At 45.6% G+C, this 21,376-nt stretch overlaps 1 protein-coding gene and 1 pseudogene across 1 annotated transcript; both read right to left on the reverse strand.

The window, feature by feature from the left end:
- Positions 1–5,541: 5,541 nt before the first annotated feature.
- On the reverse strand, positions 5,542–8,385 carry LOC129516067 (26S proteasome non-ATPase regulatory subunit 8-like; annotated as a pseudogene).
- A 1,470-nt stretch (positions 8,386–9,855) lies between these two features.
- On the reverse strand, positions 9,856–10,044 carry LOC129516156 (embryonic testis differentiation protein homolog B-like). The gene has a single exon (XM_055335519.1). The coding sequence runs from the start codon at positions 10,042–10,044 to the stop codon at positions 9,856–9,858; it is 189 nt and encodes a 62-aa protein (XP_055191494.1).
- Positions 10,045–21,376: the final 11,332 nt, after the last annotated feature.

Consider the following 21,376-nt stretch of genomic DNA (forward strand, 5'->3'; position numbering starts at 1 on the left):
GCTATAACTGTATCAATATTTGATTCACTGAATAAAGTGAACTGATACTTGTGGGTCTAGAAATAAATTATTACTTTGTTTCCTACATATAATTCTCAAACTTAAAATTTTAGCTAAAATCATGATAAAAGACAACACTAATAATGAAAGCATTTTAAAAATAAATTTAGTTTTCATTTTTAAAATTTGATCCTTTCTATATTGTCTGCAAAGGAATGGTCTTTAAATACTTCAAAACTATCATCTAGGCAAACAAATATAAAAAGTCACTTTTCTTGTTCCCAGGCAATAGTGCAGACAATTCCATGGTTTCTACTCATCTTCTCCCTCTCAGCACCATGGTGAAAATGAACAATAGATGAGCTTTTAAAAAAATCACAAATGCAGTGGAAAATCAGTGGCAAAAAGTAAGGACAATGAATTAATATAGTTTCTTTAAGATTTTATTTATTTATTCATGAGAGACACAGAGAAAAGCAGAGACACAGGCAGAGGAAGAAGCAGGCTCCATGCAGGGAGCCTGATATGAGAGTTGATCCCAGGACTCCAGGATCACACCCTGAGCCAAAGGCAGACACCCAACTGCTGAGCCACCCAGGCGACCCCCTTAATGTAGTTTCACTTCTATTTACATATGCAAGCAGTTTAAGAGAAAGCAAAGCAGGATGTATCAGAGATTTCACAAGCGAAGTGGTCCCCATCCTAATAGAGGAAAGACTAGATTTCGGCCAGGGACAAAAGTTTCCACCACAACGGTGGATTTAGATGCCCATTAGCATCATTGGTGGACCATGTGTCACAAAAGATCCAGGCCACAGCCTACCTAGCAAAGTTTAGTTTTCTAATCTTCCATTGCTTTGCCCTGAATTTCTACCTGGATCCTCAGTTAACTATATCTTACTATTTAACCCCCCTCCCCCAGGCAGCCTGGGTGGCACACTGGCTTAGCGCTGCCTTCAGCCCAGGGCCTGATCCTGGAGACCCGGGATGGAGTCCCACGTTGGGCTCCCTGCATGGAGCCTGCTTCTCCCTCTGCCTTTCTCGCTCTCTGTGCCTCTCATGAATAAATAAATTAAATATTTTAAAAATAAAAATAAAAACAAAAAACCCCAGAAAATTGTATACTTTTAAAACTGAATTTACAGCTTTGTGTCCTTGGTTATTCAAAGGCAAGAGATAGATTCAAGATCGTCTAGAGTTCATATTTAAAGCCAGTTTATTTTTGTTTGTTTTAAAGATGGACAGCTGTTTAACAAACGTGAGTTTATTCAAATTATTTCATTTTTTGAAATAAGATTGCAATTCAATAGAAGTAAAAAAAAACAAAATATAATCAAGCAAAAGGCTCACAGAAAAAACAATTTGTTTGGATGCTGAGGTTAAGCGAAAAATTTTATATACTGACATCCACTCACATTGACATCTAGCATTATTAAATACCTCAAAGAACTCTCTTTGAGTGTTCTTTTCAACCAAGAAGAACTCTATTTTAGCCAAGACTTTCACAATCATTTTTCAGCAAAATGTTTTAAACACATTTTAGTGAACTGTGTACTAAATGGATTCCAAGTTTATATTTTATAGCTAAATGATCTGAAGCAAGATATTTAAAACGGTGTTAACATACAAACACCAATACAATTAGGTTGCTATGAATAATAATATGATATTGCAAAATTACTCTTAAAATTCTATAGCAATATACTAATATAGATTGTTAGGATGATATTTGATGTTTTTCAAAGGACACAGTGCTCATTTGAAAAGACTTGTATTTAGTATTATTAGATCAAATAGAACTAAACAAAATGACTTTAAAATACAGGGTTTTTTATTTTTTTATTTTTTTATTTTTTTTAAAATACAGGGTTTTTTTTTAAAGATTTTATTTATTCATGAGAGACACAGAGAGGCAGAGACATAGGCAGAGAGAGAAGCAGGCTCCCTTCAGGGACCCCAGTGTAGTACTACTCAATCCCAGGATCCCGGAATCACAATCTTAGCCAAAGGCAGATGCTGAACCACTGAAGCACCCAAGTGCCCCCCAAAACATGGTTTTAATGATAAAATCATCAAAAGTTTACGTATCTCCTTTCCAGGGCCACAGAGTACCCAGATAGTTGGTCAAACATTATTTCAGGCACGTCTCTGAGGGTGTTTTGAATTTTTTTTAATTTTTATTTATTTATGATAGTCACAGAGAGAGAAAGAGAGAGAGGCAGAGACACAGGCACAGGGAGAAGCAGGCTCCATGCACCGGGAGCCTGATGTGGGATTCGATCCCGGGTCTCCAGGATCGCGCCCTGGGCCAAAGGCAGGCGCCAAACTGCTGCGCCACCCAGGGATCCCCTCTGAGGGTGTTTTGAATGCAATTAACATCTCAATTGGGGCAGCCTGGTGGTTCAGTGGTTTGGCACCACCTTCAGCCCAGGGCCTGGTCTTGGGGACCCAGGATTGAGTCCCATGTCAGGCTCCCTGCGGGGAGCCTGCTTCTCCCTCTGCCTATGTCTCTGCCTCTCTCTGTGTGTCTCTCGTGAATAAATAAATAAATAAAATATTTAAAAACAAAACAAAACAAAATCTCAATTGGTAGATTGAGTAAAACAAATTGCACCCTAATGTGGGTGGCCCTTCCTTTATCAGTTGAAGACCTGAAGAGAACAAAAAATGCTTCCCGTCCTATGAATAAGAAGGAACTCCTCCTGCCTGACTCAGCAAGGACATTGATCTTTTCTGGCCTTGCAACCTAGACTGAAGCATTGGCTTTTCTTGGGTGTCAAGCCTGCCAGCTTTCAGACTGGAACCTTCACCATTGACTCTCCTGTGTCTCCAGCTTGCTGAATGGAGATCTTGGGACTTCTCAGCCTCCATAATAAAACAAACCACTTCTTTCTGATAAATTTGTCTATCTACTTATCCTCTATCTCTCTATTCGTCCATCCACCCATGCTAACATCCATCCATCCATCCATCCATCCATTCATCCTATTGGCTCTGTGTCTTCGGGGAACCCTGACAAATACACTTCTAAGAAATGCCAGATCTTGCCTGCAAACTACCAGAAGCTTAAGCAAGAGGCCTCCAACAGATTTCTTCCTCACAGCCTTTTGAAGGAACAAGACTGCTCACACATGATCTGACTTCCAGTTTCCAGAACTGGGAGACAATCCATTTCTGTTGTTTAATCCACTGAGTTTGTGGCAAATTAGTAAACCTTCAGACACTACAAATTGCAGAAGAGAATTGAAAAAGCAGGCTGCTAGTTCCCCTTTGAAAAACAATGACTTCTCCAGTTGGAAATTGTTGTAAGGGTTACAACAATCCCTAGGTTAAGGCACTGTTCTCTTCCTTCCACATCTCTGGTTTTGAGTGGTTTTATTTCTTTGGTTTTTTTTTTCCTTTTATATTCTATTTCCTTCTACCAGTCCTCCATTTCTTCTGTTTTTCAGCACTCTTCATTCTGATTCCTGATGCTTCTAATGTGGTTTCATTTAAGCAGTGGCTTTATTTCTTCCTCTTTTTACAGGGGCTTTGCTAGCTCATTGTTATCTATTTCCTTCTTTATCTTATTTCTTCTTTAATTTCATTTTTTCCGTGATTTAAAATGTCTTAATTCTATTAAAAAAGAATATGTCTAATTTTCTCTTACACTACCTGGAAGTAATTCTTTTTCCAGAATTATACTTTCTCTGCCTTTTGTATTTTGTTGTGTTACCTTGCTCTTCTTATTTCTTTGTTTCTTACTTTTTTTTCTAATAACATCAATCCACTATCTCCTTTATTTAAACTTCCACTTACTACTTGATTTGAATCACAGCAACCCTAACTCAGCCTGATATTGCTTAATAATAGGTTTGGGTGGGGAGGGGATGGGTGTGGAGTATGAACAAAGGGAAGGTCACTGAAGAACTAAAAAGGTAGTTCTTAAGTGGTTCCCACCTCTGATTTTATTCCCTTTTGTTGGAGCTAGAAACTTTTGGGCTCTCTGACTTACTGTCTTCCTGCCTGTCTTCATGCTTTCATCTCTCCTTCTTTTGTTTTTTTTTTTTCAAAGTTTTTTTATTTATTTAAGTCATCTCTATACCCAACATGGGGCTCAAACACAATCCGGAGATCAAGAGTTGCAGGCTCCTCCAACTGAGCCAACCAGGTGCCCCCTTCTTTAGTCTAATGAAATCTGCACATTACATAATATCTGAAAAGACTAGTGGGAGCTCTGCATTCTTCCTTTATATGTGGTTTGTAGCTGATTCTATTCCTACCATTACTGTAGATGGAATTTTATTCCCAATATCTTAATTTTTGATTCACAGCTATCATAATGAGGAGGTTTTTTTTTTTTTTCATTTAACATACTGGTTTAGGGGACACCTATGTGGTTCAGCGGTTAAGCTCCTGCCTTAGGCCCAGGGCATGATCCTGGAGTCCTGGGATAGAGTCCCACATCAGGCTCTCTGCATGGAGCCTGCTTCTCCCTCTGCCTGTGTCTCTGCCTCTCTCTCTGTGTGTGTCTCTCATGAATAAATAAATAAAACCTTAAAAAAATGCCAGTTTAATTGCAAACATTTTTTAAAATTGTGATGCTTCACCCCTTTGCTGAAAAACACGTGCCTTGCCCTGGTCCTCCTGTATTGTGCATCCATGGCTGGCTCCAACAGTCCCTCTACCTGGAAAGTGTGTTCTTCTGCATCTGAGCCCCAGCAACGGGCAGCCATTTGAGAACTTGAGCAGTGGCCACTGGACAGGAACTGACCCAACAGAGGGTTTATCTCAGACCCAAGAGGGCCCCCAAATGTCTAACTTCTTCAGAGATAAGGAACTTTGTGGGCGACCACGAACTAGCTGGAGTAACTGAACCAAACCAGGCCCGGACTTGCGTCCCTCATTCACTCAAAAGGCTCGAGAGCCTAAACGGTGAATAGTTGGTAGACGCTTGAGAAAGGGCTTGAGCAATGGTTCTCAGGGCTCGCTTGTACGTGATCGCCCACATAACACAATAGATAAAACTTATTCTGACCTGGTCATAAATGTAAATAAGGGTTTGTCTGTCCTTGCTAGTCTGTTTACCATACCTAATATTCCTTTGAAGTATGCACATCTGGAGCAACACGCTTATCTATTTACCAAGGTCTTCTGGCACCCGTGAGTCTGTCTTGCATGCTGAGAAAGGGGAACTTTGGAGGGTTTCACAAACCTGCTAAAAATAAACACCTTCTTGGCTTTGTTTTGCTCCTGCTATAAAATGTTGTAAAACCTTGAATAAAGCTGGCACTGCTTGGACATCATCCACTGTGTCCCTCCTGTCCCCATCTCTTTACTTTTCTTTTATTTTCCTCATCCCCTTATCCTCAAGACCCTGATCGACAGAAGGGAACATGCAACATGCCGCAGCGCGCGCAACTGAACTTGTCTCCCCACCATTCCACCAGGGGCAACAAAGGCCTAGAAGAGAGAACGGCTATCCACCTTTATTGGAGGAAGCCCTGTACTGCCACTGCTTTAAAGACCGCAAGCCCTGCCTCACCTGGGTGCCTGGTGGGCTCAGACCATCATCTCTAGCTGCCAGGCATACTCAATGACCTGTGTAGCCAGTTCTGTGGAGGGGATGGTGGTATCTTCTGGCTTCTGCTGCTAGCTGACAAAGCTTTAGTAGTTGCTAAGGCCCAGAACCCACCCTCGCTTCTTCGCATAGTCTGCCATCTTTTTGGGTGTGTTAAAGAAGAGGATCTGGGTGGCCTCAGTGAAAAGCATTTGCTCATAGGCCTCCTCGATGCACCCAGCAATCTCATCAGAGTGTCAAGCAGGATGTCAGTGAAGAAGGTATAGCTCTCAGCAGGAATGTTGACTTTGGCCAAGAAAACCCTGTGATAGCTTCCCTCCATCACGTATTGCTGCAGGGACACAGGACGCTTGATGTATATACTTTGGTCTGCATGACCTTGGCAGGCAGCTGCTCCAACTCTGTGTGGAACTCAGCCACCCGGTTCTGGGACAGCAGGAAGAGGAAGTTGAGGCCTGAGGGCTGGTACATGTCGGCTGACTCGGAGAGTTGCTCCTCACAGTTGAAATAGTAGCATTTGAGCTGGGTCATGTAGTGCTGGAAGGAGGGGACGTCCTTGCACAGGATGCTCCACTGAGCCCCAATCTCCAAAATGTTACCGGCCAGAATGAACTGCTGTTTGGTCAGTTGGGTCCCTGTGGTTGACAAGAAGTTGAGCTCCAGCAGAACCAGCTTGAGATGGCCTAGTTGTTCACTGTGCTTGTAAGACTGGAGCTTTTACGGTTCCACTTGCCCTCAAGTGCTGCCACCTGCAGGACTGCATCTGAGGCCACCCAAGGCCAGCGCTCGAGGTGCCCTGTGCCCGTTCATGGCCGTGGACACCACCTGCCATGATGTGGTTCACAATGTATTTCTAATCTCTATTCTACAAAAAAACCACTTGCCATCAAGTTGGGTAGACTTTAAATGCCCATTGCAATCCTGTGGAGAAACATAGTTTAGAGTTCTAGGCAATAGGACTGAGGGCTTCCATCTGGGTATTTGAGCAACAGACTATGGACCGACCACTCCAAGTCTTGATGCCTTACTTAAGTCTCAGCTTTTTATGCATAACATGTGGCATTAAGAGGAAATATATTCTAAGATTTCAACAGCTCTAAAATGTTATGACAGTAAATGTAATTTCGTGATTTCATGAATAATAATTGAATTATTTCAGGAAAAAGAGACACAGGTTTGAAAGATTTCTGTAACTGTTCTATGTCCAGGAAAATGAGCAGGCAAAAGTGTATCGCTTATGTTTGTTTGTTTGTTTGTTTGTTTGATTGATGGCCTGCCTCACATTGACCTGTACTCAACTCATGAGAGAAGAGAGTAACCAAAGGAACAAAGTGCTTTTTATGGCAATTTTGCTTTCAAAGAAGTTATCATCTTAAGGTCTGTACTTGATGCTAATAGAACTTTTGTTCCTAGACAGTTGTATGTTTTCTTTTTCAAAAAAAAAATTACTTGTTTCTTTATTTTTGAGAGAGAGCTCTCATGAGTGTGGCAGGGGGTGGGGAGGAACAGAGAGAGAGAGGGAGAGAATTTCAAGCAGGCTCTGCACCCAGCACTCAGCTCAAGGCCAGTCTGGATCTCCCAACCTTCCCTCCCTAGATCTTGACCCACTGCCAAACCAAAAGTCGGCCTCTTAACTGACTGAGCCTTCTAGGCACCCCCAGATGTATGTCTTTTTTAGAAAGATTCCTTACAGGGATGCCTGGGTGGCTCAGCGGTTGAGTGTCTGCCTTCGGCTCAGGGTGTGATTCCAGGATCTGGGATCGAGTCCTGCATCAGGCTCCTTGCAGGGAGTCTGCTTCTCCCTCTGCCTGTGTCTCTGCCTCTGCCTCTCATGAATAAATAAATACAATCTTTTTAAAAAGAAAGATTTCTTACAGTTATAAACATATCCATGATGCACAGGCAGTGTGTCCACGTACCCCTCTGCTATAGGGTCTCTGGTAACACTCAGTGCATGGGCATCTTTACACACTTCAGGGAGCCTCTTCCTCCTCTTTCCTTCCAGATGGCTCTAACTTGGGGTGGAGGGAAGGGGCAGAGGGCAGCCATTTGAGAAGATCGTAAGAGAGGTGGCCCACCCCTCCCCAGTTTCATTTTCGCATCTTGTTCCTGTTCCTTTCTCCAACCCCAGGAAGACAGAGGAGGGGTGGTCATTGTGTTCCCTCTTCAAGAGCCTTTTGGAGTGATGTAGTGCCTTCCCTGGATGTTTGGCAGTGATTCTCCAGACACTGGACAGGGTTGCTGTCAAACCCCATAGAGAGGACTCTTCTTGGAAGAGGGTCTGAAACCCTAAACAAACTAAAAGTCGGAGGCTCTCAAGGAGGATGGCTGTGGATGTGACGAGCCCATGCAAAGGACCCAGGATTGACTTCTGGGGTCAATTTCCTTTTCCTTCCCTCCTTTCCATCGCCCTCTCCCTGTCTGTCTCTTTCTGTCTCTGCCAGCCCCTGCCCTTTGAATGTCTTATTTGTGCTTCTAATTTATGGAGACACAAAGTGAGCCCTCCACAGGGACACTGAAAAGCGTTCCCCCAGTAACTTTGTGCCGGAGGGATGTTCTTCTAGTACAATCAGCACACAGTAGAGGCTCTGTAAGGAGGTCTCTCTAACTTCCAAGCCCCCTGCCCTGGCCTCTGCCCCATGAGAGTCGCCTTCAGTGGGTTTACGGTCAAGAGTTGCCACCATGTGTGTCACTGCCTCGGCTGGCCTCCCCTGAGGATCAGGCACTCCGGGAGACGCGTGGTAGGCGGTGCCAGCGGCTGCCCCGGGGCGGGGACCTGTGTGCAAGCTTCCCTGCTCCATGCTGCCCAGCACCAGAAGGCACATTGCGATGGCCCCCAGCGCGGCTCATCCCGTTGCTCCAGGTGATGACAGTGACACTCAGCCCAAGCGTCCAGGTCTGTGGCACCTCCGTTTGCTGTGAGCGGTGCGGACCCGGGGCAAAAAGCTGCCCCTCCAGGGATCCCAGAGGCCCGGTCAGACCACGTGTGGTGAGGGGACAGGCCCGTGGACCAGAGGATGGGACTTGAAGGGCCAGAGTTGTCCCAATTAAGTGACGGACGGGGAGGAGCTGGTACCCTGAGGTGCTGGCAGGCGGGAAGGGAAGTGGTGGGGGGACCATGCCCGAGGGACCCACGGCAGTGAAGGAGGGGCCAGGGGACAGGTGGCAGCCCCCACCACCCAGGATAGGTGTGCCCGCGGCTGCGCTGCTCCCAGCTCCACTCCCGCTTGTGTCCCTGGGCTGCACCCCACCCCGGGCTGGCTGCTTCCCCATGCCCTGTAGGTCCTCTGTCCCGCACCCTGTTCCCCCAGGCATCGTCATGCCCCACAGCCTCCTGGGGGGGGACTTTCTCTTGTGCCCCTGTCTTGCTGAAAGGAGCTGGGGCCCTCAGTACGGTATATTCTCCACTGCCAGCCACCGCCCACCTGGCTTCACCCCACCAGGCCAGAGAAGGGCCGTTACTCTTCAGGAGGCCCTGAAGGTGCCACATTCCCATATTAAAATGCCATGTACTCTGATTTTTAAAAAAGATTTTATTTATTCATGAGAGACACGCAGAGAGAGAGAGGCAGAGACACAGGCAGAGAGAGAAGCAGGTTCCATGCAGGGAGCCAGACACGGGACTCGATCCCCAGTAACCAGGATCACAACCTGGGCCGAAGACGGTGCTAAACCACTCAGCCACCCAGACTGCCCTACTCTGATTTTTTTTTATATGAAATAGAGCCAACAAAAACATAACGCTGTAGTTTCTTTTTTTTTTTTTAACGCTGTAGTTTCTAAATGATATCCTCACGAGGCTCAGAATAAAAAATATGGATATCCTAAACTTCCCATGCTGCGGGAGGCCCATTCTTAAACTTTCACCAGGGTAGCAGCCAGGTTTTCCAGCGAGAAACAGCGGTGTCTCCTCAAATGCCTAGGAGAAGGGTCTCGGTTCCCGGGGGTCCCCAATTCTGCATCACTGCCCCCTTGCTTTTGTTTCAGATTAAGGGTGGAAGAGATGTGACCTGCACTGTGACCTCCCCACCTTGCAGGTTATGAGAGCTCCTGTGTTCCAGGTTACCGTGGTGAAATCCCCTGTCCCATGTTACTAAAATGCTGTTTGGGCAATAAAAACATACCAAACCAAATAGAGTGAAAATGCAGCTTTTGTTGTTGTAGCTGAAACAAGGAAGTTGTTTTGTTATTTTAAATCAATTTTTTTTTGCATTTTCAAAAATTGGGGTAGGCATAAGCAGGTAAGACCCATTTTTTTTTTTTTTTAAGCAAGGGCCACCTCCACCCTGGTGTGGCTATGTCAGCATCCACAGCCACCTAGACAGATCCACATCACTCCGGTGCCTCCCCAGCTGCCTCTCTAGTAAAAAGTGCAACACATTCTTGGTGGGCACGGTTTGCTTTGAGCGTCCACTTGTCTTCTCATTTTTCTCATCACTGGTTGTAGATGGGCTGGGTTTCAATTCAGGGTTTTCTTTCTCCATGAATGGCTAACACCACAAATGGCTTCACAAAAGGAACACAATGGAGTAAACCTGAAAAAGTTGATGAAATTCAGTTGATTCTATGCCCCCCCCAAGGGACGCTTCCTCCTGCCACTTCCCTGCCACACATACTTTGTTTCCAACATAGTCCTATGAGATGGTTTTATCTGCCTTATTCCCCACATCAGACAAGAACCGTTAGTTAAAGAGAAAAAGGATTTCAAAGAGGAAAAGATCTAAGGCTGGGGAACTAGGTGCTGAAAAATCTATTTAAGGTCTGGAGGACCAGGGCTATCTGTGAGGCTAATGACCAATTGTGTTTGAAGACTGCACTCACCCCGATACCAGACCACAAACCCCATACTCCTAATACCTCACCGCATTCCCCCAGACTGCCCCCCCCCCATTTTGTGCAGTATTTTTTGAATCTGATGCAGTGCTATTGCTGGGGGCAGGTACTTATTGTGTTCTCAATCCTTGACTCAGAAGAGAAATTAAGGCACTTGCTCAAGGCTACACAGACCTGGGACTAGAAGTGAGAAAGCCAATATCTAGGGGCTGTGCCCCTCCTCACTTCTCTACAGAGCATCTCTGGGCCAGTGTGAACAAATGAGAGAGTTCTATAACCTCTCCCCTTTGGCTAGTTGGATTGGGGTTCACCAGGTGGGTTAGTGTGGTAATGGCACAAAATCATATTACATTATATTGGATGGCTTACCTCACAGACTACTCATGTTTCTGTAGAGGATGGTCTGGAAGAGGACAGGGATGAGAGGGGAAGATCCTTACCTTATCTTTTTCTTCCCTGAGCCCTCAGGCTTTATTGGCTAAGCCCCAGAGGTGACTCACAATGACTCTCAGAACCTTGTGCCCGCATGCAAGATCTGAATACGTAACACTTGCATTACAGCTGGTTAAGGGCTGAAAACAGTGAGTGAGAGGTGCCAGAGGACAGGAAGTTATTATCCTTATTCATGTAACACCTGATGCAGTTGAACTGATGAAAGGTACACACTCTTTTCCTTGAGAGGCAGGGAAGGACCACTCACCCCACTTTCCTGCCACCCCCTATAAAACCACGTCAAGACACTCAGATACTGTGTTCAAGGACTAAAAGACAACAGAAAGGGAGAAGAACTATGATTAGTGTCCAGTATTATGTTACCAAAAAAAGTAGCAAAACTGCCTTTCTCTAAAGGGATTTCCTCAGAAAAACCAAAGCCATCACTCAGGAAATAGATCAGGAAAGGTCAGTTGATATAAGTTAAACACATAAAACCTTTAAATTTTGTGTACACTTCTACTAGAAAATATAATAGAAATAAAATGTCCAATTCAAATTAGTCACAAGCACTGTAAAACACAACTATAATGAAATTTAAAAAAAAAAACAGGGAAAATGTACATGAACCTTCTTATGTACTTCATGTTTGGACATTAAAATAATATTTTAAATTATTTTGGGGAGGGAGAAGGAAGCAAGACTAAGCTTTGAAATGATACCAGTTCTCTTCTAAATTTCTGATTTCAGTTTAATCCCAATCATAAATCACAACAGGACTTTGAATGTATATTTGGAACTAGAAGAGAAAATGTGAGGAATTATCCAAAGGGGGAGCTTGTCATACTGCCTATTGAAACATACTCTGTAGGGTTAGCAATTGAAACAGAAATTGAGAAACCTGTAGATGGAATAAAATTGAGATTCCAGAAATATTTTACCATATATGCGGGGATCAAATAAATGATAAAGCTGGCATTTCACAGCAGATGTCAACCTCAAAGCAGTATCTTATGACTAAATTGGTGTGTGTGTGTGTGTGTATGTGTTTGCATGTCTGTGTGTTTAGATACATGAACACACATGTGTAAGTAGATAGAGGTGCAGAGGGGCTTCTGGGGCACTTGTTATTTCTCCTATAGGTCATTCTCGATTCCATCTACTTTTACAGTTTTTTTCCAGTTGTGCTTCTTCCTAAAGCTGTTTGTGGTGTCCAACTGGTCATGGAGAAAGGGCGCTCTGAAGTGGGTCCCAGCATGCCCGCACAGAACACCAGGAAGAAGGCAGATGAATACCTAAAACCCATGTTGGCCTCTAAAAACATGCTGAGCTTTTACTGGGGAGGCAAATGGGGAGGCACAAAAATGATGAGGATCTGATGGAATGGCTGTGGACACTGACACAAATGATGCCAGTGTGGAGATGGCATTTGCCAAAAAGCCACGTGACTTACTCACGCATGATCCTTGGGGATTATAAGAAATCCCAGAAAATGATGCGGATCAACAAATCCTTCCCCTGATGAAACCATTAAAATTGAAGCTGTGCTTTCACTTACTTTGGTTTGGTGTGTTATTTTTTTCCATGATCTATGTACTTCAGACCTCCCTTTGTGCTACCCCGAGGCCACAAGCTGGTGGCGGCTTGCAATCCACCCTAGAGGTTTACTAACAGGGAAGCGTCTGAGGGGTTTGGAATTGAGAGGGGCGCTCTTGGGAGAAGCTGAAAAAACTGCTGAGTCCTGGGTGGCTCAGCGGTTTAGCTCTTGCCTTTGGCCCAGGGCGTGATCCTGGAGTCCCAGGATCCAGTCCCGCATTGGGCTCCCTGCATGGAGTCTGCTTCTCCCTCTGCCTATGTCTCTGCCTCTCTCTCTCTGTCATGAATAAATAAATAAAATCTCTTAAATAAATAAATGAAAAAAAAGAAAATCATTGGGGTTTTGCCCCTGCTTGCTCTACGTGACAGTCACACAGACGCGGGAATGGCAAATCCCACATTCAGATGGTGCTGACATGAGGGACAGATCGTTCACCCTGTTTCAAGTTCTATTCCCTTAGCTGGGAGATGAGTATACACTATTTTCCTATATATTCTATACATTTCTGTATTCCTGATATACTTCCTCAAAAGAGAAAAACAAAAGGGGAGAAAATGAGGCAAGCAGAAATGCACAAGAAAGAAAGAATGGTATAGAGTATATTGTCCAAATACTGGTGAGAGGTACCTGGGTGGCTCAGTTGAGCATCAGACTCTTGATTTCTGCACATTTCAGGATTGCAGGGTTGTGAGATCCAGCCCCACATTGGGCTCCACATTCAGGGCAGAGTCTGCTTGTCCCACTCCTTCTGCACCTCTCCCCCACTCATGCTCTCTCTTGCTCAAATAAATAAATAAATAAATAAATAAATAAAATCTTTGAAAAACCCAATATTGGTGGAAAATAACTTTGATTGTGGAAATCTACTTCCAACCAGACATGTGTCAGAGTGAATTAAATGCATTTTTTTAAAAATTTGAGAATAGTTAACATACAATATTATATTAGTTTCAGGTGTACAACATAGTGATCCAACAATTATATGCATTACTCAATGTTTAGGATGATAGATATACTGTCGGCATATAGTTCTTACAGTATTATTGACTATATTCCCTATGTTGTACTTTTCTTCCCTGTGACTTATTTGTAGCTGACAGTTTGTACCTCTTAATTCCCTTCACCTATTTTGCCCATCCTTCCCTCCACCTCCTCTCTGGTAACCACCAATTTGTTGTTTGTACTTTTGAGTCTGTTTCTGTTTGTTCACTTTTTTCCAGATTCAACATATAAGTCCACTCATACGGCATTTATCTTTCTCTGCCTGACTTATTTCACTTAGTATGATACCATCTAGATCTATCCATGCTGTTGCAAATAGCAAGATTTCCTTCTTTTTTGTGGCTAATATTCAAATGTGTGTATCTCACATCTTTATGCATTCATCTATGGATGGACACTTAAGTTTCTTCCATATCTTGCCTATTGTAGATAATGCTACAATAAAAGGGCTATGTATATCTTTTTGAATTAGTGTTTCTGAATTAAATGCATTTTTACTTTATTTTCATAGATTTATTTATTTATTTTAGAGAGAGAGAGAGATCTCACAACCCAGAGATCACTATCCAAGGTGAAACCAAGAGTTGGATGTTCAACCAGTTGTGCCACCCAGGGTCCCAAATTAAATGCATTTTTAATTTACAATGTGTCCAAGTGTGGCAGACCCTGAGACAAACCTGTCAGTACAAATAGCTTACTTGAAAGGAAATATCAGGCATGCCTGGGTGGCTCAGTCACTTAAGCATCTGCCTTCAGCTCAAGTCATGATCTCATGGTCCTGGGACTGAGCCCCGCATTGGGCTCCCTGCTCAGCAAGGAACCTGCTTCTCCCACTGCCTGCCGCTCCCCCTGCTTGTGCTCTCTCTGAAAAATAAATAAAATCTTAAAAAAAGGAAATACCAAGTGGATGTGGGGAAATGAGACAAGGAAGGAAGGCAGCTAATTAAAGTGGGGGATGATCCAGCAAGTTACCATTTTGGCAACTGTAGTTTATTTGGAGGGGAGCACTATGGGAGACTGCGTAGAACATATTTCACATCCACCTCGAGGATGGGACAAGGAAGCTGGAGTATGTAGCCACCAAATATATAACCATTATTAATAAAGGACTAGCTACTTTCAGGATCAATAAACCTCCGGCACTTCTGACGGCCTTGTGTCGTGTCCAGCAAGCTCCAAGTGTGAGAAAAACTCCTCAGGCAGAGTCATAGGTGATTATAGTGAGCAGCCTTGTAGGTGTAGAGGTGAGACCTGGCTTTGAAGGTCAAGAATCAAAATACATAAGTCAGTGTCATAATCTTTTTCGTGCTGTTGGCTCCTTACATATGTCAATATTCTACCTACTATGTAAATTTTTCAATGAACTGTAATTACATTTCTTCTCTAGAGCTGGTAATATATTACACATTTTTTTCGATTTTATTTATTTATTGGACACAGAAACCACAGGTAGGCAGAGTGGCAGGCCAAGGGAGAGGGAGAAGCAAGTCCCTGCTGAGCAGGGAGCCCAACGTGGTGCTTGAATCTCTGGATTCAAGACCCTGGGATCATGACCTGAGCCGAAGGCAGACACTTAACTGACTTAGCCAACCAGGGGCCCCAAGCATTACACATTTTTAAAGATTTATTCATTTGAGAGACAGAGGGAGAAAGTGCACAGGCATGGGGGTGGCAGGGGAGGGGAAGAAGGAGAGGAAGAGAATGCTAAGCAGACGCCCCACTGAGTGCAGAGCTTGACTTTTACTGCAGGCTCAATCCCACAAGCCCAATATCATGACCTGAGATGAAATGAAAAGAGGGATGCTTAATTGACAGAGCCACCAAGATATGCTGATAATGTACTAAATGCATAACCAATTGGCATTTATAATTAAATCTGGTTTCAGGAGCCCCAGTCCCAGAAAATTTTGAGAGTTTACAGCTGTCTAAGGAATGTTTGCATTGTAGACATTAAAATCTTCTCCCGGCAGAAAGGAGAACAAGACTTCTGTCATCAGTTCTCCCTATAGATATGCATTGCTGGGCAATAGGTCTCACCCTGGGATTTCATAAGGATCTTGGGGTGTGGGTATGAACAGTCGTCCAGTCAAGCAGGGCCCTGGCTGCTACATCTACTGTGCTGCAGGAGGGATTCCCCAGCATGCGGAAGGCAAAGCACCTCCTCTCTGGTCTCCCAGAGCAGGTGAAACTATATTTATTAATGTCCCCATTATTACCTCTCCGTGGTAAGGACCAGGCCACCCTTTAGGCTGCTCCTCCTCCCTGCTGTGCAGAGACATGACCACACATAGCATCCTCTGAATGTGAGCCTCTTGTCCCAGAGGTTCTCAAAAATTTTGCTCTGGGGGGGTGACTCCTCTTCATTGCCAACACAGTCACCAGTGGTCACAGAGGGCTTTCATCAGCTTGATGGAGGTCCAGCTATGAATCTTTGTCATGGTTCACATTGGGCTTTCATTGCCCAGCTCTACTGTTTCTTGTTTTTCTGTTTCAAGTCCCACCAGTCATCAGCTACTGGCAAAATGCCTAAGAGCTATCACAACTTCAGGCTGCAGTTTGGGAGCACCATGCAAATGACTGGGGACTCCTAGTGGCTTGGAGGACCCCAGCTACTTGCCCTGTGAATTAACATTAAAAGAGTTGCTCCCTTTATTTATTGATTTTTTTTTAAAGATTGTGTTTATTTATTTGGCAGAGAGAGAGAGAGAGAGAGAGAGAGAGAGCGCACAGGTTGGCAGAGTGGTGGCTAGAGGGAGAAGCAGACTCTCCACTGAGCAGGGAGCCTGATGTGGGGCTCCATCTCAGGACTGGGATCATCACATGAGCCAAGGTCAGACACATAATTGACTGAGCCATTCAGTTGCCCGGACTTGCTCCCTTTAAAAAAGTTCCAGTACAATCCCTGGATTTACAGTAAGACAGGCTAAGAGAACTTGGAAAAAACTGTACTTAAATGGGGCATGAACATCTGAGATAAAACACAAGAAAGGATTCTAACCATGACCAGCCCAGCAGCACACAAAGCAGATTTGGGAAGGGAAAGTATATTTAGAAGCTCACTGCCAATCTGGTAAGGATCCCCACCACCTCCCATCTGTGTCCTGGGCCTGGGGCTCTGCTCTCCACTTTAAAGTTTAGAAAAAGAGTTGCCAAAGTATTTTGAGGAGTACTAGATCTATGAGATACTAGCAACTGTTCTGTAAATAAAGTACTCCCTTGACCAGTAAGACTGGGGAACTAGACAAAGTGTTACATCACACAAAGGGTGATACACAATGTCCATCAGCATTGGAGTATACAAGAAGCCTTTTATTTTAAAAAAGATTGATTTATTTGAGAGAGAGAGAGAGAGAGAGAGAGAGAGAGAGATAGGAAGAGAGAGTGAGCATGAGTGGAGGAAAGAGAGAAGCAGGCTCCCTTCTGAGCAGCAGAGCCTGAAGCGCAGCTCAATTCCAGAACCATTAGATCATGACCGAGGCAAAACGAAAATGCTTCACCCACTGAGACCCAAAGACACCCTTCCAAAAAGTCCTTTAAAATTTTTATTTATGAAAAAAAATATTTTTATTTATGTATTTATTTGTTTACTTATTGATTTAGTAATTTATTTATTCATGAGAAACAAATACAGAGAGGCAGAGACACAGAGGAAGAAGCAGGCTCCATGCAGAAAGCTGAAGTTGGGACTTGATCCTGGAACTCAGGGATCATGCCCTGAGACAAAGGCAGATGCTCAACCACTGACAAACCCAAGCGACCCAAAGTCTTTTTTACTAAAAATTTTATGTCACTTTACTTTTTCTGCAATTGTCTTTTGTAAAGATTCTATTTATTTACTCAGGAGAGACTCAGAGAGAGGCAGAGACACAGGCTGAAGCAGAAGCACGTTCCCTGGGAGAAACTCGTGCTGGAAATGATCCAGGACCTCGAGATCACATCCTGAGCCAAAGGCAGATGCTCAAGCACTAAGCAACCCAGATAACCGCTATTAAAAATGTTTAATATCTTTTAAGTCATCTCTTTTCTGAACCAGGGGCAGAAACTCACCCCTTGAGATCAAGGGTCACATACTATTCCACTGACTATTATATTTAAATTTTGAATATTTTATTTATCTATTCATGAGACACATAAACACACAAACACAGAGACATAGGCAGAGGGAGAAGCATGCTCCATGCAGGGAGCCCGAAGTAGTACTAAATCCCGGAACACCAAGATAACTCTCTAAGTGAAAGGCAGTTGCTCATATACTGAGCAAAACGAGCAAAACTTATTTTTGTTTTTAAAAATATTTTACTGATTTAAATTTTTTTTTTTATTTATTTATGATAGTCACACAGAGAGAGAGAGAGAGAGGCAGAGACACAGGCAGAGGGAGAAGCAGGCTCCATGCACCGGGAGCCCGACGCGGGATTCGATCCGGGGTCTCCAGGACCGCGCCCTGGGCCAAAGACAGGCGCCAAACCGCTGCGCCACCCAGGGATCCCTATTTTACTGATTTAATCATGAGACACAAAGAGAGGTCTCTTTTACTCTTACAAGGTTTGGCTAATGGCAATTGCAAAAAACAATACTTCCAATCCAGGATAGTGGCATGAGAAAAGCCTGGTTTACTCACATGCACCCTGTCCTACACATCCACCCCTTTGACACAGTCCCTGATCTTCTCTGGACTCTGGCAACCACTAATCTGTCTGATGTCCATTTTTTTTTACATGTAGCTTCGGTGCTCGGTGCAGAGCCCAGTGCAGGGCCTGAACCCACGACCCTGAGATCAAGACTGAGCTAAGATCAAGAGTCAGGCGCTCACCCAATGAGTTCCCCAGGTGCTCCACTCTGTTCTCCCCTCACATCATTTTGTCATTTCAAGAATGTTTTCTACATGGAATCCTATGGTCTGTAGCCTTTGGGGATGGGCTCCGCGCCCCCCAGCACAATTCCCTGGAGATTTCTCCAAGTCATTCTGTGTAACCAACCATATTTGTTTCTTTGTATGGCTGTATAGGTATCCCGCAGGTGCGTTGCAACAGTCATCCACTGAAGGGCAGCTGGGGTGCTTCGAGCTGTTGGCTATTACAAAGAGCCTGGTATGAACATGTACTTGTAATTTTTTAAACAAGAGTCATATTGGTTAGAGAGAGGGAGGGAGAGAGAGGGTGGGAGAGAGAGGGAGAGAGAGACAGAAAGCCCGAGAGTGAGAACACAGGCAGGATGGGCTGCAAACAGAGGGAGAGGGAGAAGCAGGGAGCTCGATGCGGGGCTCGAACCCAGGACGCTGGGATCATGACCTGAGCTGAAGGCAGGCGCTTCTGCGACGGAGCCACCCAGGCGCCCCCGCCGTGTACTTGTAAGTGTTATTTTTAGGATCGATGCTTTATGAGTTCATTCTGACATCTCCTTAATTCTGGAGCTAGTATCACTTGACTGTCTGTTCTCATCCGAGCGGAGGACTTCCTGGATCTTTGCACGAAGGATGATTTACCATCGTGTCCTCGCCATTTCGGAAAGTATGGGAGGAGACACCGGGTTCTCTTTCCACTTGGTATTTGAGCAAGCAGTCGTCCTGTGGAGGTTTGCCTTCGGGACAAGCAACGTTTCCAGTGTTGGGAGATTTGGGAGGCAGGATGCCCTCTACCGGTGGAAGAAGGGGACCATTCTGGGCCAAACCCTTGGAGCCTGATTCCCCATGTCGGTGCCCGCGGGCAGCAGGGCTTCTCGGGGTGGGGTGGAGGAGGGCACTCTCGGGCCCAGCTGGGAAGGACAGGGTTGCTGGGCCAGGCGCTTTGTTGTGCTGGGATCCCCCTTGCTGGAGACCCATGGTTTGGGCGTGCCCGTGTCGGAGTGGGGGGGCATCTCAGGCTAGGTGGAGAACGAGAGTGCTTCCCAGGCGGGATGCCCCTTGTGGTGACATGTCCTTTGCCTGTGACCCAGTGACAAGGTGTCTCCGTGTCAGCAGGGGAACCTCGGACGTTGGTGGGGAGTGGAGTCCTCTTGGTGCTTGGCGGAGGGCCCGCTGGACCATAGGAGGCTTGGAGCACTGCGGGCTAGCGGGGAAGGGACCTGTTCTTCCTTTACTGTGTCCCCATCATTCCAGGTACTGTTACCCCTCCTCCCCCCCGACATTTGCCTTCTCTTTGGAGACTTGAGTCCTACGGGGCAGGGCCCAGGGGTCGGCGAAGGCATACCACGTGCTACTAATCCGCAGGATGCTACCCAGTAGGGACGCCGTTGTCCTGGGCATTTCTCTCATCTCCATCATTATCTGTCCCCTGACTCCTCTCTTCCCCCCTCAGGGGGGCCTCGGGGGACAAGATGATGGATCCGGGTGGTGTGCAAGGTGCTGCTGCTGCGTCCCCCTCCCCATCACACACACACCCCGCGCCCGCCGGTGCCCTTCCTCCTTGCTGCCTGCTCCTCTCCTAGGGGCCCTTGCTGCTACGTGCACCTTCTCTTGAGACGGTGCTCGCAGCAGGATCTGGATGTCATGTGGCCTTGTCTGGGATCAGGTCACACTCCGCCAAGTGGCCTAGTAGCCTTGGAATCAAGCCTCAGCTGGCAGAGCTGGAGGAAGGGGGGCTGCACCTCGGTGGATGTCCTAGGGTAGAAGGAGTTGGAACCGGGGACCCCCTCGCCCCCATTCACACACTCAGACTCCACCTCAGATCCGGCGCCTGCTCTAAAGTATTGACTCCTAAAACCTCAGGGCACTTGTTCTTCTGAATTCTCTGAGCTATCTCTTCTCCGTTCGTATCTTGAGACCGTTCTCCAGTGACACCCATTTCAGGGGACCTGGCCCAGTGTTCCAGCTCACCCGCTGTCAACGGGTCTAAAACATACAGCAAGGAGGGTCTGGGTGCTCAGGCGTTTCCATCAAGCGTGACTTAGAGGTTTGGAGATGTGGAACCAAGGGCTCTATCCAAACGAGCAGGTTGTCTTCATAAAGTACGAGGCATCGATGCGATGAACTATTTCACAGAACATTTTTAAAATGCCCATAAGATATGACAAAGAGCTAGCGGCTGGCTCGTGGTGGGAGGGCTAGAATGGGCGCTGCGCACTTAAAAGGTGCTCCCTTTGTCAAGAGTTTATTTGCCTCTTAGTCCTCTCTGCACTGAACGAGGGGCTCAAGCTCACACCCCCAAGTTCAAGGGTCACACCCCATTCCTTTTTTTCTTTAATAAAAAGATTGCATTGATTGATTCATGAGACACACAGAGAGAGGGGCGCCTGGGTGGCTCAGCGGCTGAGCATCTCCTTTGGCTCAGGCCGTGAACCCGGAGTCGTGGGACAGAGCCCCGCATCAGGTCCCCTGCTCAGTGGGAGCCTGCTTCTCCCTCTCCCTCTGTTGCTCCCTCTGCTTCTGCGCTCTGCCTCTCTCTGCCAAATAAATAAGATCTTAAAAACATATAAAACCGCAGGATGCATGAGAGTCTGAGCTTCACACCAGTGGGCTCTGGGCTAGGGGTCCTAGCCTGCTAGGAAGAAGTCAAGGACATAGGGGTTCATCCCCAGAAGCCACCCACAGGCAAAAGCAGGAAGGAGCACCCGCAGTGGTTACCAGAGGCCACACTCACCTCCCTTATCTTGCTGCCTTTCTGCCAAAGCCATAAAGCTGCAGGTCCTGACCTCTTTGGTAGTTAGCAGAAGCTGATGAAAGCCATGGACTCACCTCCCAGAAATACATCACACACACACACACACACACACACACACACACACACATCCCGTGTCAAAGGTTTACAAGATGTTCATGAACATCCAAGGACCCTCTACGACTGTGCTGCCCCATACGATAGTGCACGTCCCATGTGGCAGTTTCAGTTTAATTAACCCGAAAGATTCAGTTTCTCATTCCCACTAGCCACATTTCAAGTGCTCTAGAGACAGAATTGCAGGAAGTGCTATGGGACAGCTCGGCTTTGAAACTCCACCGGCCGAAGGCTAAGGAC

Source organism: Nyctereutes procyonoides, unplaced genomic scaffold (assembly GCF_905146905.1).
Source record: "Nyctereutes procyonoides isolate TBG_1078 unplaced genomic scaffold, NYPRO_anot_genome, whole genome shotgun sequence".
Lineage (NCBI taxonomy): Eukaryota > Metazoa > Chordata > Mammalia > Carnivora > Canidae > Nyctereutes > Nyctereutes procyonoides.